The sequence below is a fragment of the Anolis carolinensis genome, chromosome 2 (assembly GCF_035594765.1).
Source record: "Anolis carolinensis isolate JA03-04 chromosome 2, rAnoCar3.1.pri, whole genome shotgun sequence".
NCBI classification, from domain to species: Eukaryota; Metazoa; Chordata; class Lepidosauria; order Squamata; family Dactyloidae; genus Anolis; species Anolis carolinensis.
The window spans coordinates 29,792,987-29,811,388 of NC_085842.1; the positions used below are offsets into that span (position 1 = coordinate 29,792,987).

At 42.2% G+C, this 18,402-nt stretch overlaps 1 protein-coding gene across 2 annotated transcripts; it reads left to right on the forward strand.

Annotated features, from left to right (window-relative positions):
- The first annotated feature begins 4,043 nt into the window (after positions 1-4,043).
- Positions 4,044-18,143, forward strand: ppp1r11 (protein phosphatase 1 regulatory inhibitor subunit 11). 2 transcript variants are annotated; one of them, XM_003217960.4, is made up of 3 exons: positions 4,044-4,362; positions 10,930-11,038; positions 15,363-18,143. In XM_003217960.4, the coding sequence occupies exons 1-3, from the start codon at positions 4,297-4,299 to the stop codon at positions 15,581-15,583; spliced, it is 396 nt and encodes a 131-aa protein (XP_003218008.1). In that variant the 5' UTR covers positions 4,044-4,296; the 3' UTR covers positions 15,584-18,143. The 2 variants fall into 2 exon arrangements, with proteins under 2 accessions (XP_003218008.1, XP_062825635.1); XM_062969565.1 differs by lacking the exon at positions 4,044-4,362 and adding an exon at positions 4,369-4,670.
- Positions 18,144-18,402: the final 259 nt, after the last annotated feature.

Here is an 18,402-nt window from a genome sequence, read left to right on the forward strand (position 1 = left end):
TCAATGGCTGCAGGGAGTCAAAGATCAATTACAAAGCGTTGGGGGCATCGCTTAAGTCTGGCTCCAGGATACGGGCTTAAAGCCTGCAATACACCAGTCTGAATTCTCCCCCTGCAGCCTGAAATGAAGGAGACGGTGACCTACTTTACAGCTGGAACGGAAATCTCACCCACCTTAAAAGCAGGGCTATAAATGTAACACGCAGACGGTGCAATAATAAAAGAACAAAAAGCACCTTGCTCTTTTTGAGCAAGAATCAAATGCTCACCTAATGATAATTTGATCCTTTCTACACATATCCAACAGAGATGCCCCCTTTCTCCTGGCTGATTTCTTTATAAAAATTCTGCTTTGTGTATATCAAGTTAGTTTAAACAGGAAGATGTTTTACCAAAAATTGCTAACTTTGGTCCAAGCTTTAAGAATCGGAAAGAAAAATCCCACAAAGCAGATGCTGCTGAATGTAACAAGCAGTGCTTAATAAAATAGGTTATATCTTGTATTAATTTAAAGCTGCTTTGACAGGACTCGGGAAATGAGATTCGGATTCCCAGTCGCATCAGCTCTATCCAGAATAGCCAGTCATTATAAGCATAGGGTGCATCCACACCAGGCGTGGGCAAACTTGGTCCCTTCAGGTGTTTTGGACTTCAACTTCCACAATTCCTAACAATTGGCTGTTAGGAATTGTGGAAGCTGAAGTCCAAAACACCTGGAGGGTCCAAGTTTGCCCATGCCTGATCTACATTGTAGAATTAATGTAGTTTGATACTGCTTTAACTGGCATGCCTCAGTATTATGGAATCCTGAGAGCTGTAGTTTGGTGAGGCACCAGAAGTTTTTGGCAGAGAAAGCTAAGGACCTTGTAAAACGAGCTCCTGATTTCAGTGTCGAGCCATGGCAGTTCAAGTGGAGTCAAACAGGGTGGAGTCACACAGAGAAACTGGTGCCTTTAAAAAACAATTGACAAAGTGGGACATCAGAGAATTAATTAGGCCAGCTGTCTCAATGAAAGCAAAAATTAATTGAGTTAATTATAAGATGCTTTTGTGGCCTTTCAGTATTCAGAGTGTTTGACCCAATGGAAGTAACAATTATATAACTTTATAATAGTTAGTTATATTTACATAATTTCTCATTGTTAAGTAATTTTTAATTGACAAGTCTTCCAATTTTAATTTATATCTGTGTTACTAATATACTATGGTAATTCATAATTAATAATCTATCTATCTAGCTATCTATCAGCATAATAAAAGTGAAAATCTGTATGTGTGTATGTGGCAAGGGTGTCCGCTCTCTCAGACAGCCTACAGCCTCCACAAAAAGGCTATAGTTCCCAATGCTGTGGAGCCAAGTCACTCCCTCCCAGGACATTGCAGGTTACAGGGAGCAAACCCCAGTGTTCCTTTCTCTTTCTATTTGCATGATCCTAACCACTACCTCTCCCCTTAACCTTTTTCCTATAGCACACAGCAAACAGAACACTTGATCAGCAACTGAGCATACTGGAGAGGTTTGGGGAGAATTCACCATGATTTATAGGAGTTGTGGGGACTGGGATATATAGTTCACCTGCAATCTAAAAGCATTCTGAACCGCACCAACAATGGAGCTGGAACTAATTTGGCACACAGACCCAACATGGCCAAATTTGCAAACTTGACATTCAGGAGTTATCAATCAATAAATCAATTTATTAATGCTCTGACCAATGGTCATCTGCATTTACAGGAACAACATCAAACACACATCTATACAAAATACTGTAAAATCCAATAGTTAAAAGTAGGATGCGAGCAGGATAAAGCAGAGACGCAAATGCAACATGTGCTAGGAATTGCACATTTACTGGTAAGAAGCCAATATAAAAGAGCAGTCATTTTAAAAACTCAGCTAACAACATCTAACAAGCATCTATACAAAACACTGTAAAATGAGTTTTTTTTCCTAAGAAATAATCTCATGAACAAACTGATATTACCTAACATCCAAAAACTAACAATGCTCTTTTCAAATAACCCAGGCATTGCCAGGTACCCAAGCTAGTATAATATATAACTTTATAATAGTGATTTGCTGTATGGCCATGTTCCAGAAGCATTCTCTCCTGAAATTTCACCCACAACTATGGCAGGCATCCTCAGAGGTTGTGTGGTTTCCTTTTTTGTGTTGAAATTGTCCACCTGCTTGTGGATTTAAAGGGCTTCTCTGTGTAGTCTGACATGGTAGTTGTTGGAGTGGTCCAGCATTTCTGTGTTCTCAAATAATATTCTGTTTCCAGGTTGGTTCATCAAGTGCTCTGCTATGGCTGACTTCTCTGGTTGAGTTAGTCTGCAGTGCCTTTCATGTTTTTTGCATTGTGTCTGGGCCATGCTGCGTTTGGTGGTCTCTATGTAGACTTGTCCACAGCTGCATGGTATACAGTAGACTCCTGCAGAGGTGAGAGGATCCCTGTTGTCTTTCGCTGACCGTAGCATTTGTTGGATTTTCTTTGTGGGTCTGTATATGGTTTATAGGTTGTGCTTCTTCATCAGTTTGCCTATGTGTTCAGTGGTTCCCTTGAAGTATGGTAAGAACGCTTTTTCTCTGGGTGGATCTTTGTCTTTACTCTCATGGCTTGCTCTTGGCCTTGCAGCTCTTCAGATGTCCATGGTGGAGTAGCCATTGGCCTGTAGAGCCCAGTTAAGGTGGTTCAGTTCACCTTGAAGGAGGTGGGGTTCGCAGATTCTTTTTGCACGGTCTGCCAGGACTTTGATTGGGCTTCTTTTTTGACTTGGGTGATGGTTGGAGTTTTTATGTAGGTATCAATCTGTGTGTGTAGATACAAGCATGTGGATAATTTCAACGGAAATTAAACAAAATCTGAAAACTATAAAATCAGGACAGTAAATAAAAAACAACACCCTGAAAACTGGGGAATTCCAGACAAGTAACAATCAGGGCCAGCTAACACATCCCAGCAAAGGATTCCACCAGGAATTAGCCAGGCCTTGAAGCTGCCAGGATATTCAATGCTAATCAAGGTGGACAATTGCACCATTCACACTTGCCTCAAGCAGACAAGAGTTCTTTCTCTCACCCTGGGCCTTCCACAGATATAGAAATCCCACATAGTTTTCCAACAGACCTCACAACTTCTGAAGATTTTTTGTGTGTGTGTCAGGAGCGACGTGAGAAACTGTAAGTCGCTTCTGGTGTGAAAGAATTGGCCATTTGCAAGGACGTAACCCAGGAGATGCCCAGATGTTTTGATGTTTTTATCATCCTTGTGGGAGGCTTCTCTCATGTCCCCGCATGGAGCTGGAGCTGACAGAGGGAGCTCATCCGCGCTCTCCCCGGGTGGGATTCGAATCTGCAGCTTTCAGATCAGCAACCGAACCTTCAAGTCACGAGGCTTTAATCCACTACGCCATCAGGGGCTCCACTTCTGAAGATGCCTGCCATAGATGTGGGCGAAATGTCAGGAGAGAATGCTTCTGGAACATGGCCATACAGCCCGGAAAATAATAAAATAATAATAAAACTTTATTTATACCCCACCAGCATCTCCCCATGGGGACTCGGGGCGGCTAACATGGGGCAAAGCCCTGTCAACATAGTTCACAGAAGTAATGACATAAATACATTTGCACAATATACACAAGTGCAAACACAATAAGGTAATAACACAAGAGTTAATACAACAATAATAATATCAAACAACCACCAATACAATTCAATCAACTTCATGCACAACAACGTAATTTCTAATTGTTAAAAATAATTTTAATTGACAAGATTTCCCAATTTAATTTAATTTTAGATCTGTTTTCCTAACGTCTTTTAACCAATGTTAAAGCTACTTAGGAAAAAAAATCAGCTCAAGGTTCCATTCAGCAGAACGAAGAATATCTCTACGCATGCGTAGCCGGTCTCGCAAACTTCTGCCTCGCACTGCGCATGCGCTATCGGCTTCTCCAGTACGGCGGAAGTGACTTTGGAGTCTTATCTGGGGGACGCTTTAATGTGAGGGACGGAAATAGAGAGGGGGAGGAAGGCGGAAGCGACGGGACAGACCGGAAGTGGGCAGAGGGGAGAGGCTTGCTGCACCTGCGAGGAAGGTGGAGCGAAGAGGCGAGACGGGGAGAAGGTGGCTAAAGCGGGGCCACGAAATAGCTTCCCCCCGGCGGCCCTGTGAGCGATTCCTGGGCCGAGCGTCCTGCGGATAAGGGCTCCCGTGCAACCAGAGCCACGGCCGGAAGGGACCCAACCCGCCCGACCACCTCGTCCACCTCTACCACCACCACCATCACCATGGCGGAGTCTGCGGCCAGCGTGGGATCCACCGCCACTCTGACCGAGACGGAGGTGACTGAGCCGGTGAGAAGCCTGAGGCTGGGCCTGGTGGAGGCCTGGTGTGGGCCTTGTGCCAATGCCATGGCAACCATGGTGATGGTGATGATGGAGGAGGAGGGGAGGGGAGCTGTGCTGCGGTTGTTATAGCAACCAGTGGGTTAGGGCCCTCCGTGGGTCGTGAGAAGGAAGGAGCTCTTTCTCCTCTGAGAAAGGAGGGGAGGAGGAGGAGGGAAGATGACGGTGACAGCCACCAGGTGGGCCTTCCCATTGAAGGCTGCCACTGCCAACGCACTGTGAGGCATGCTTGCTCCATGAAGCGCCCACGTTCACAGGTAAAAAGGGCCTTTGAGAGGAAAGCAAAGGAAGCCTTCTGAGCTCGTATCCTCGCTGCCTCATTTGTGTTCTCGGTGGGAAGCAGCATTTATTTGGATTGCCGTGAGCTTTCCGGGCTGTACGGTCATGTTCCAGAAGCATTCTCTCCTGACGTTTCACCCACATATATGGCAGGCATCCTCAGAGGTTGTGAGGTCTGTTGGAAACTTGACAGGTGGGGTTTATGTATCTGTGGAAGACCCAGGGTGGAAGTCTGTTTGAGGCAGGTGTGAATGTTGCAGTTGGCCACCTTGATTAGCATTGAATAGCCTTGCAGCTTCAAGGTCTAGCTGCTTCCTGCCTGGAGGAATCACACACACACACACACACACACACATATATATATATATATATATATATATATATATACATACAGTAGAGTCTCACTTATCCAACATAAACGGGCCGGCAGAACATTGGATAAGCAAATATGTTGGATAATAAGGAGGGATTAAGGAAAAGCCTATTACACATCAAATTAGGTTATGATTTTACAAATTAAGCACCAAAACATCATGTTTAACTACAAATTTGACAGAAAAAGTAGTTCAATATGCAGTAATGCTATGTAGTAGTTACTGTATTACGAGCCCCGGTGGCGAAGTGTGTTAAAGCACTGAGCTGCTGAACTTGCAGACCGAAAGGTCCCAGGTTCAAATCCCGGGAGCGGAAATGAGCGCCCGCTGTTACCTCCAGCTTCTGCCAACCTAGCAGTTCGAAAACATGCTAATGTGAGTAGATCAATAGGTACCGCTCCGGCGGAAAGGTAATGGCGCTCCATACAGACATGCGGGCTGCATGACAACGGACAACGCCGGCTCTTCGTCTTAGAAATGGAGATGAGCACCAACCCCCAGAGTCAGACATGACTGGACTTAACGTCAGGGGAAACCTTTACCTTTTACCTTATTACTGTATTTATGAATTTCTACCCCGCCATCATCTCCCTGAAGGGACTCGGGGCAGCCAACAAAATACAGCTAAGTGCTGTACATAGATAATACATAAATCTGAAACAATAAAAACCACAGAATTGCAACCACACACATACATGATTACAATGTAAAACATTAAAATTCATAAAATGCAGTCATAGTTGCGGATAAAAGCAGTTGTTTCAATTGACATAGCCCAGTGCCGACGTGATGCCCACAGTAAGTCCTTGGACTAATCTATAAAAACCTACATAAGATCAAAGGCTTTCTTGCTTTGTTGGGACATGTTACAGTTATTTATTTATTTCATGTCAAAACCATTTCATAAATAAGTGTAAAACTGATAAAAATAGAGGGACCACAAGCGGTTAAATAATTTTTGACCAAAAACGGGCAATAGCAACTGCATTGAACACTGGAAGAGCATCCTCGAAGATTGAATAAATACAATCAAGAATCCCCTGGGCAATGTTTCTTGTAAATGGCTAATCTTTCCAACCCAAAAGCATTACTTTTTAACATTTTAAATTGCTTTTAAACATTTTTAATTGGAGATGATTTTTCTCTCTCCACAAATGGATGAACACCAAAGGTTTTTATCAAGACCATTGCTAACAATTATATAGATTGCTAAGGAAGAGCTACTTGCTAAAATGTCTGAGGACATTTCATGTGACATTTTATGTATACAGGGAGGTGTTAGCAGGCCCTGATTGATTCATGTCTGGAATTCCTCTTTTTTCTGAGTGGTGTTCTTTATTTATTAAGCATATTATTTGAGAACACAAATGCTGGACCATTCTAAAAACTACCATGTCAGACTACACAGAGAAACCAGTGAAATCCACAAGCAGGTGGACAATTTCAACAAAAAGGAGTAAACCATGAAAATGAACAAAATCTGGCTACCAGTATTAAAAGAAACTATAAAATCAAGACAGTAAATAAAGAGCAACACTCACAACACAGGGGAATTCCAGACCAGAAACAATCAGGGCCAGCTAACACCTCCTAGCAAAAGATTTCACCAAGCAGGAATCAGCCAGGCCTTGAAGCCACCAGGCTATTCAATACTAATCCAGCTGGCCAATTGCAACATTCACCCTTGCCTCAAATAGACAAGAGTTCTTTCTCCCACCCTATACATTCCACAAATCTATAAACCCCACTTGTCTAGTTTCCAACAGACCTCACAACTTCTGAGGATGCTTGCCATAGATGTGGGTGAAACATTAGTAGAGAATGCTTCTGGAATATGGCCTTACAGCCTAAAAACTCACAGCAACCCAGTGATTCCGGCCATCATAGCCTTCGACAACATAGCCTTTATTTGTTTTTAGAATAATTTTTGACTCCAAAACATGATATAAATAATACCTATACACACACAAAAGAATTTTATAATAGATTACACTGGCCAGCATAGATGTTAATCCTCTTTTTGGCTATATTTGACTTGCTGATTCCATTTTCTTTTCATAGATTTCATTGACAACCTGTAATCTATGGCCCCTTCCACACAGCTGAATAAAACCCTACATTATCTGTTTTGAACTGGAATATATGGAAGTGTGGAAGTTCAAGGCAGTTATTGTGAGATTTTCTGCCTCAGTATTCTGGGTTATATGGCTGTGTGGAATAATAATAATGCTTTATTTGTATCCTGCCACCTTCTCCCTGAAGGGACTTGGGGTGGCTCACAGAAAGCACTTAATAGTGCAACAATATAAAAATACAACAAAATACAGAAAAATGAGGATATTCCAAAGCTGGGTAGCCATCACCGAGAAGGCTCTCTCTCTCGTCCCCACCAACTGCGATTGAGATGGAGGTGGGATCGAGAGGAGGGCCTTCCCGGTCCATATTAGGGCCCATGCCAGTTCATAGAAGGAGACACAGTCTCTAAGATAGGTTGGGCCTGTATAGGTCTTTGTAGGTAATAACCTGCACTTTGAATTGGGCTTTTTAGCAGCCACGTCATGCTATTAGCTCATGTCCAGCTTGTGGTCTAATAAGATTCCTAGATCCCTTTTACATGTACTAATAACACAGAAAGCATTTTAAAAGAATACATAAAGTTAAACTATACAGCTGCATTGTAACTATTACAACAAACTACTAAGCTAAATCAAAGTGTAGGCACATAAACAAAACACACACCTACATAAACACACACAGATTATACTAACAAGTATTTTAGCATGATTAAATCCAGCAGTACTCAATGACCTCAGGGGTTTCAACAGCTTTTTCTGTATATTTAACTGCAGCCTTTGGTGAGGAACCTGCTGCACCCATCTACTTCTCCCAGTAACCCTGTCATTTGGGAAGGATAGGTATTGGTCCAAGGTCACCTAATGAATTTTTTTTTTGCCTTAGTGGGGATTTAAACCTGAGTGTGTCTCTTCCACATCTAATTGCACTTTAATGATCAGACTAATTTATTTCTGTAATTGTGGCGATGGTTCATTTCTAGGAAGTGAGAACATTTGTAGGAAGTAAGAACATAGGCTTTTTATTTGTAGGAAGTGGGAACTTTGGCAACCACAATCAAGAAGTTTTGGCTGTAGAGCAGAAGAGCGACAAGAAGACATTTGGGTCTTGTTAATCATGACTGGAATAAATGTTTGGATGCTACTGGAAGTACAGCAGTCCTGGATAATATTCCCTGGGGTTTGCATCTAGGATTCTCTGTAGATACTAAAATCTGTGCACGCTCAAGTCCTGTTATATGCAGTGCTTTAGTAAAATCATGACCTTATATAAAATGGCTAAAATCAGTTTATGCTTTTTGAAATAAATTATTTTTGGGGGAAATTTAACACTGTGAATCAATGAATACAAAGGGCCAGCAGTAAAGATTTTGACCTTAGCCAGCCCTAATAAGAAAAGTCCCCAATTCTCTTTAACTATGCAAGAAAGAATAAACAACTTCAAAAGACAGAGTGCCTTAATTGTCATCATGATGGTTTCTACCACCTGTTGCTTCCAGTTACTGCATTTCCCCCCTAGTTTTCATCCATCTTGACCTTTGGCCTTGTGTGTGTGTTTGTGTGCTGTATGTGTGCTGTCAAAATGACAGCAATGCATGAGTATTATAGCATGATTAATAAGATAATAGGATCAAGGCTCTGAAGGCAGTCGCAAATGGAAATGCAGATGGTACCTATAATAAAAATCAGAGGTCCTTCCTTGCTCCTTGGCTAGTAGGCTGAAGCACCATGGCAACATGGAAGAGGTTAGAAAGTTCAATTAGGCCTGAATCCAAAACCTACTGAATTTGCTGTCTATGAGAGCCATTTTTTCACACAGAGAACAAGATAGTAATTGAAGAGAAGCCATGTCAGTCCAAAGACAGGAATGGAACAAAGACAGCTGCTAGGAAGGATGAAATCTATCATTTTCTTTAGCATTTCTTTATATACAAGACACAGGTTGATACATATTGGCCTCTATGGATATATTCTGGTGTCACTTGCATAATGGTGGTCTTTTTCCTCTGATTGGTATTATGTTGGACTTTTCTAGTGTTAGACCAACGGATTTTATCCCTAGTGAAATATTTTTACATACTCATGCATTTTGAGTAATTTCTTTTCAATTAATTACTATTCTATTTCAAGCATGAACTGCAGAGTTTATGCTTGAAATAGAGACTCTCCTGCTATTATTATCGTTATTATTCAGATCTCACCCACTCTGTGCTGTGGTATCTTTATGCCAAACAACATCGTTGGCTTAGCCTGTCAAGAAGGTCTACCAAGTTATAATGCATGTGATTTATTGATAATGTTTTTATGTACTAGTTTACTTAGTTTTTGTATTTACTTCATGCTGGCCCAAATATCTCTCTTCCTATGTTCCTGGGCATATTTGTTCTTCTTGAAAGTGATGAAAGGTGTTTGGGAGACTTAGGAAGAATGTTAAAAATACTAATGTTACTTTTAAATTCAAGGTGTCTGTGGTGTTATTTTATTCTTTTTAACAAACGTGAAAATCTTGCCAACATATGATATTCTCATCAGCCTCGTTGTGTTCCTAGAACAAAATCCCTAATGTGACAATATCACAAGATGGCTAGAGGGCATTCCTCGAGGAGAGGAAAAGATTATTCTTCATTGATGGCAACACTTCTATGCTTAAAGTAGAGAGACATTCTCATCTACTTGATATTTAGAGGTACAAAAAGTGCAGTTCAAAGACATTTCTATCATATATTCTGAGACTTGCAAAAAATTATAGGCTGAATACTGTAGCCTGAAACTAGTTTTAGTAGAAGCTTTTTCTTAATGTCTTTCCTGGTCCAAAACAATGAGGTGTCTTCCAGTGTCCAGAATTTTAGCAGAACTGTGATTATGTAGCAGCATATTTCATGCGTCCTCTTCCCCTCTGAAAGAGAAGCAACCAGATGATCTAGTACCTTAGTAAAGAAAGATGGATTTTGTGATAAAGGCATGCATCTCAATACTCCGTGGACACCTTGTGAAGTGGTAGTCTCAAAATCATGGCTGATGTGATAAGTGATACACTAATAAATGTGGTATCTTGAGTTCTGTCAGTTCATTTATATCAAGACATCTGCTGTTGGAAACTTATTTCACTGCCACACTTCATTCAGTCATATTTAGGGGGAGGTGACTTATACATAAATATTATGAACTGGGGAACCTCTCCAGTGAGTTTCTGTTGAACAGATAGGCTGCAGCTACAGAAAGGTATGTATCAGTGTAAATACAAAGCTGTTCAATTATCATGCTCTGCTATAGTTTTGAGAGGACCATTACGCAGTCCATTAGAGTGAGATCAGAGAGTGTTCTAAAGCTTGGTATGAGCATTAGCTATTGCACTGATACAGTAAGTGAATAAATTCACATCTTATATTAAATTACAGCAAGGCTCTATGTTTAATTGCTACTCTGCCGATGCCAGTATAAAGAAAATGAAAATGGGAGCCTAAAACCCTGATCTCATATTACCTAAGACAGATAAATCTTAGATTTCTCCATTGATTTCTGCATGGCAGCTCTCATTTCTACTCCTGAAAAAGGCTTCTCTAATGAGAAGCTGGAAATTTCCTGCATAGGCAATGAGCTGATTCTCTGTAGATTTTCTTATCTCTATGGGAAGTTTCATGGCTTTGAGATATTGTGGTATGGGTGAGTTTTGATAAGAAAGGTAGGAGAAACTGCCCTTTTACAGTCTCCTTAGCCAGACAGGTTTGTGCAGAAAGTGTTTCCTGAAGTGTTTGAAAATATTATATATGGAAATTCCTCCCTTCCCTCAGGAGAATCGCAGTCTTACTATCAAGTTGAGAAAACGGAAACCAGCCAAGAAGGTGGAATGGTCAAGTGACACAGTTGACAATGAACACTTGGGACGGAGATCTTCTAAATGTGAGCTACCATTTTATTCTGAAATATTTCCACCTCACTATGCCCATATTGTTGTATGCGTTTTCCTGAATCTTTGTTCACTAGTTAAATTGTTGAACCAAGCAGGTGTACTCTTCCAGGTTTTCAAAGAGCTATCATTTGGCCTGTACACTTTTTTCCAGATTTGTAGATGCTACATTGGGAGGAATATAACTCTAGAATTCTCCAAGTAAAATAGCAAGTTGGTGGGGTTGGAGTTGTAGTGCAAAACCTTCAATAGCACAATGACCAAGGTTATAATGATACAGGTACACAGTATTACATAAAGACTTATAGGTCAAAAAACCTGTGAAATTAAAAGCATTAGGCCACTTGCTTCCCACATCACATAGCCCTGGCAAATAAAGTAGAATTTGTAATCTGATCGGCTGCCATTGTTGTTAAGAATTTCGCAGTGTAGAATGATAGAATCAAAGAATTGGAAGAGACCTCGTGGACCATCCAGTCCAACCTGCTGCCAAGAAGCAGGAAAATCGCATTCAAAGTAAATATGTATATAACCAGTATATATGGTTGTGTCCCCTCTGCCCCTTCTATAGTTTATTTCATTACGCAACAAACATGTGTGCTACACCAGACTGAGACGTGATGCCTACAATATGTTCGCTAAAGCAGCCTTATATCTGAGTAGTGGCTTCAATTCATGTCCTGACAGCAACACCACACCATCTTTAAGCTTTATAGTAACACCAGAGCAGTAGGATTTGTGAGATTTATCTGTTGGAGCAGAATCTGACACAAAGATGACCAAATGTTAAATTCAAAGCCAGATCTAACCCTGATACAACTTCACTTGTTCCCTAAAAGCCACCTCAGCAGCTCCACTTGTAAGGGAAAGGGAAAAGAGAAAGCTTTAAGAAAGAAATTTTCTCATATTTTAGTAGAGTAGGCCCTGGGTATTTGCTAGTTCTTGGTTTTAGGACAGCCTCCCCCCATGGATGCCCAAATCTTTATGGTGATTGTTTTTTGTTTTGTTTTGTTTTGTTTTGTTGGTGGGGGCATATTTCAAGCCATGGATGGCAGATATAAAGAGCTGATTCCATTAAATCAGGATCTAGCACCAATGTTAAATAACAGTGTTCATATTTGTAGGTAATGTTCAGCCATAGTAGATATGTTCTACTGTTATGAAGGATTTGTGGCTAGATGGTGCCATCAACAGACCAGAGGTGAAGCTTTGTTGGCAATGCACCTGCATTTGGCCCTGAGACTAGCGTCCAGTGGCCTTGGAGGCCATTTGGTGATCGGATTTGCACCATTCCTGCTCTGTTGTTGGGTGTGAGTTTATATTTCTGGGTCCAGGAGGAATCTTGTAAACTAGTACAGATGAGGAGAAAATCCTTGGTAGAATAAATGTGAGGAACTCCTGGGTTTTGGCCCACCTCACCTCTTCGCAGGCTAGTTGATGGCTCCCTTTAAGAGAGGTGGCCTAGCACTGTTTTCTAATATGTCCTCACTGTACCTAACTCAAGGGCAGAACTTCGATTGGAATTGATAGGCTTTGGAGACAAAAGGCTGCTTATGCTGTTCTCCAGAGAGAAACGATTACTGTGGGTGGTTGCCAGCAGGAATGCTAGGCACTCAGCAGTTCTCTCTCAAAGCTGGAAGAGAGCGCATCATGTGATGGCAGCAGTTAGATGGGTGAGTGTGGGAGAGACTCTGCCATTGCAGCATCTGCATTGATCAAAGAGAGGAGAGCTCACAGAAAGTGAGGCCAGAAAGGAAAAACCTTGCAGCACTGTACCAGAGATGATACTGAAGCACAGCCACCTTGAAGCTTAGAACAAGGATGGAGGGGCAGTGGCCTTCCAGCTATGGTTGGGATCGCAGTTTCTATCAGCAGTGTATGTCACAGCTAGTATGGATTATGGGTGTTGTGGTCCAACAGATGGAGTGAGATGCAAAAATCATGTTCCAATGAGGAAGTGAGCTTCATATATTATATCTTTCCTTTCTTCCAAGGAATTTAAGGCAACACAAATGATCTGCTCTCAGTTTTATCTTCTTGTGAGAAAGGTTCAGTTAAGAGAGAGTGACAGGCAAAAGTTTAATTGAGCAACAGTTTAATCCCACTTGTCATCGCCACCCCACGAATATCTCAAAATGCAAAGGAGAAAAGCCAAAATACATAAAAACGAGTGTGCTTTATAGAGCATTGATGTTACAACATAGAAGAAGGTTAACAAGTGCAGAAAGGTCATAAAAATAGGTGGAAGTGAAACTGAAGGTTTCCCACTCCTACATCAATGAACCAGGGGAATAAGGTAAACAGAGAATATAAATCTAGAAGGAAGCATTCATTCTTGATATTAATAATGTGAAGTGTCTATACTTTACCTTCTAGCAAAACCTCCGTGGGGCCACTAATTGAGATGAGCATGTGTCTCTTTCGTCCTTCCCACAGGCTTACACTAAGTCACTGCTTGAATGGTGTTGAAATCTTTAAAATGGGGGGCTAAAACGTTGCTGTTTTTTGGCTCTTTACTCAGTTTTTTCCTGAGGATATACTTTGCATTGACCATACTGAGGAATCTTTTCCAAGGCACCTGGAGGCCTTAGGCAGGAAGAGTCTCATTCCCCATTTCTCCTTACCCCTGGAGGCCTTTTAAAAATTTATTTCCTCTGTCTCCTGCATCGCTTTTCTTTTTTTCTTTTGGTTTCTACCATTTGACTTATTCCCTCTTTCATGTCCTTCCTTTGCCATACCAATGTGTGGCAGGGAGACCAGAATTGCCACCTGGTTCATCTGGTCTTAGGATGTCTTTGCTTCTGCCTAGGTGCTAGGCTTTGTACTAAGAAACTAGCAAGCTGTTACTGCTGCTTGACTCTCAGGATTCATGGATAGCTAGCTGAATTCTTAGCAGTAGATTGCCATGTTGGCTATACAGCAAATCAAACCAAAATCCAGATCCCCAAAAGAGCAATGCTTTTATTGGCCCACCAAAATGCATAAAACAGTTTTCAAAGATCCATTGGCTTCTTCACTGGTCTGTAACTTCAACATTACCATTCTTTTTTCTTTCACCCATATGTTTTTCTTTTCAAAGTATCTTGCCTGATGAAGGAGCTTCATAAGCTTGCATGATATGGTTGTGCATTTTGGCTGGCTAATAAAGGTATCATTCTTTTTTGGAATTTTTTATTTTGTTATGATAGAAATGTTCCGCAGTTGTCAGCGGGATAGTTATACTAGTTTGTTGTGAAACCTTAAAGACTAACTAGTTTTACTGGACATCAGGACAGATTGAAGAAGTTAGTTTATTGGACTAGAATTCCCAGAATCCCATAGCTGACCATCCTGCCTGGAGAATAGTGAGAGCTTTGAAATTGCTGTTCTCATTGTTTCAAAACCAGATTCTAGCATCATTATAACATGGCTTTAAGGAGTTTTTAAAAAGTAATTGGTTTTTATTTATCACCTTGGGAGGCCTTGTGGGTTGGAAGGCAATATAGTAAGTTTTTTCCCCGCATTAGGAGCAACTTGAGAAACTGCAAGTTGCTTCTGGTGTGAGAGAATCGACCGTCTGCAAGGACATTGCCCAGGGAATGGCTAGACGTTTGATGTTTTACCATTCTTGTGGGAGGCTTCTCTGATGTCCCCGCATAGGGAGATGAAGCTGACAGAGGGGAGCTCACCCACTCTCCCTGGATTCGCACTGCCAACCTGTAGGTCTGCAGTCCTGCTGGCACAAGGATTTAACCCATTGTGCCACTGGGGGCTCCAATAGTAAGTAAATAAATGCAAACAAGTTGTTGTTTCGAGTTCTGTAAACTGTAGAAAAGTTGAGACTCCCTGGTACAAATGGGACAAACAGCAGATCCACCACTCATTGTCAATTATTTTATTTCATTGGCATTTCACTTTTCTCCCAAGAAGAGACCCAAGGCTAAAAGAGGATAATTAAACCAGTTTTTAACAGACTTGTCTAACTCTCAGATCCTATTTCCCTGTTCCTTTTTAAGTCCCCCCTTGTACCTTTAGTGTTTGTCCTTAATCACTTACCATTTTTTAGTTGCTTCCCTCATAATCCCTGACTACCACTTCTACTTTATCTGCAATTCTTCTTCTCTTTGCCTTATATCCCAGCGCTCTTTGGACTTCACTGTTCTGTCGTTCCTTCCCCCTGACCTCTGATGAATTGCAGTGCTATCTACCATATTCATACTTCTTCCTTCTTGGTGTCCTTCCCAAACCCTACTTTTCTCTTTGAGGCCCCCGAGCTTCCTTTTCCTTACAAACTCTTGTTGATCTTCATAGTTTCTTCTCCTCTTCTCCTGTCCTCAGGTTGCTGCATCTATGAGAAGCCTCGAGCTTTTGGCGAGAGCTCAACAGAGAGCGAAGATGAGGATGACGAAGGCTGTGGCAATGCTCATTGCATCCGGGGCCACAAGAAAGGCCAGCAGGGGAAGGCGCAGGGTACATCGGGGGACCCTGGCCCATCAGAAGGCTGCTCCCGGAAACCAGAACCGCCTGACCAGAACCACTCCAGGGCCATGCAGCACTGAAGCCCACCCTGCCAGGGGATGGGGGAAGAGAGCCCCCCGCTCCCTCCTGGAGCCAGGGACTAACGCTGCTCCAACTCCGGGGCGGAGGGGAGGGAGGGGAGGGCCCACACATCCAGCTACCCGTCTGTCTCTCGTGCCGGTGCTGACACTGCCTCAACACGGGGTGGGAAGGGGGAGGGAGGGAGGGGGAGGGCCCACGCATCCAGCTCCCCATCTGTCTCGTGCCAGTGCTGCTGCTGTCATCTATCTCCCCATCCATGGCTGGTGAGTCCATCAGGTGCCACCCATCCACACCCCACCCAACGTGGAATGTATTGACAGAGTCTCTGTATTGACAGAGCTTTTTCCTCCTGCTTCTTAATTAAATATTTGTATCAGTGACGAACAAGGTGGGAAATTGATACTACTTTGGAAATAGCAGCAATAGAGCTGCATCCAAGACCCTTCTGTTGGGCAAGTGTGCCCTCTTCCCTTACCTCTATCCTCGTTTCCCTTTTCCCCACCTATAGTTTCAACCATTAGGACAGTCCACTTCTCCCTTGCTGTTCCTGAACTCCACTTAAACCCTTCTCCTTCCATGCCCTGCCTGGTTAATTCCTATACTGTCTCTCACTCTGCCACAGTTGCACTCACTGATCCCTTTGGGTCTCAGCTCCACTGCCTCCTTTTGTATGCAGGCTCCTAATTCACCAAAGCAAGGTCACTGCTTTTGCCACACAACTGCTTTAAGGTTGCAGCCTTCAGGCCTTTCTGTTCTCCTCTTTCTACCCCCTGGGAAAGTGTAAGCCTTGACTTTGGCTTTTGTTTCTTTTCTGTTTACAGTCAGGGTTCTCTTCAACTGAGTTTTTCTAAAAAGAATCCCACTTGCTGTTTCTGCTTTTAAAAAGAAAGAAACCCCATTTTTCATTATGCTTGGGAAACTGTGAGCGCTTTCTTTTCAAGAGGAATGGAGAAAAAGGCATAAAGACATGAGCCAAGTAAATGTGGAGTGTAGCAGCTGTTACTAAGTTTTGTTTATGTGGTGGATATGGAAAGGGGCTGAGGATTGTGTGTTCTTCTGGAATTTGACATCTTACATTTGAAGGAGGTTGTGATTAGTTTGAAGATGGCCCACGCCAGATCAAAGCAAGTTTCATCATCTATGCTGATACAGAAGATCAGCTCCACTTTTTAGGCCAAACAATCATCCTTAGTAAGACCTCATCTTCAAGTCACATATGGGTACCGCCAAGTCCTGCCATGATGTGGGGAGGGGGCACAATCGTCCCTTGCATGACTCACAAATCACTTCCTTGCTCTTGCCGACTTTTGGTTTAATATGGGAGGGCAGACAAGGGTCTTTCCTCAGGATGTCTTTATTTTTCCTCTGGGTGTCAGAACCAGCATGGTTTTGATTAAAAAGTAAATTTCAGTAAGAGAAGCACATAACATATCTGGTGAGTGTGTGATCCTGAGGCCAGTTCAGAATGTCTTTATCGTGTTCCCCAAGTTTCTGGCTAAGGCACATTTTTTGACCAAATCTCTATTGCAAGCAAGTATGGTTCTGAAATAGAATATTCTTAGGAGTATGAAAGCAAACAGTCACTTTGCCCACAGGAGTGCTTCCTTGCTGCTAGTGGTTGTTGGTTTCCTCCCTTCTCTTTCTTTTTTCTGAGCATGATTTCTAAACAGAGAACAAATGGGTGAGAAGGCAAGCAGGAGAGACAGCAGTCTGTATTGTATAAGGCTTGGCATGTCATGCTAGCATTTCTGCTGCACAGCATTTGATATAGTTGCAGAAGGGTGCCTATGGGTACAACACACATGCATGCACACACTACTTTTGTGATAGCCCTCCTTGGGTACCATTTATATTATAGGTAAGAATGGCCACATATGGTAAATTGTGGGTAGGAGGAATCTGAGAGTAATGCATCCCTTCCCCCCCCCCCCCCCCCCCTTTAATCTCACCACTGGAAATGACTGACCACAGCCAAATCAATGGTTTTAAACTACAGGCAGCAGGGAGAAACTTTGTGAGTCAGGGTTTTTTTTTTAGTTCTGGTGAAATATTATCAGTCTCTCCCGCACGAGCAAAGACAGGGAGATGGCAGATTTAAATTCTGCATATTCATATTGGGTGTCTGAGAAATAAACTAGGGGTATCCTCTACCCCTCGTGCTGGTATCAGAAGTATTCATTGGTGAAAATAAGATACTGTTTAAGAGGGACCAGCAGGAAAACTGGCCATAATTGTGGCATAAGTAACTATACACAAAAAGAATATGTTAGGTAAAGTGCTTCACAGCAGCATGTCCTCCTTCTATCTGCCCTTCTCTTAAAACACCTTACTTTTTAAAAAGTGCCTGAGCATTAGAATCCAAATGCCTTGGCATTCAAACTTGGATCAGAGCTCCCCAAGTCGCTCCCTGCACTGTTTTAACTTGTCGATGAAACAGTCTCAATGTAATGTGATCTGATTTGCCAACTTTTGTCAAAATCTGTGCAAGTGGCATGTGTGGTGCAAGTACTGTGTGGTTATTTGATCCACCAATTAAATTTTGTTTCATCTAAACACAAATCCTGTCCTGCAGATGTCTGTGGAGTCAAGGCTTTGTTACTCACAACGTATGAGGAATGTTGCCCTAGTTATGGAAGGGAGCTCTAAAGGAAGAAAGCCACCAGAGGGAGAAATTGGTAGAGGAGATGTAAGGAGGCAGGTGAAGGAATAGAGAAATCCTTCAACAAAGCCATTTGTGAGGCTCTTAATACGTGCTGCAGTTCCCCCGATATAAATCATCCCTTGCAGCTCTAGCGACGTGTTTTCAAAAGATCAAAAT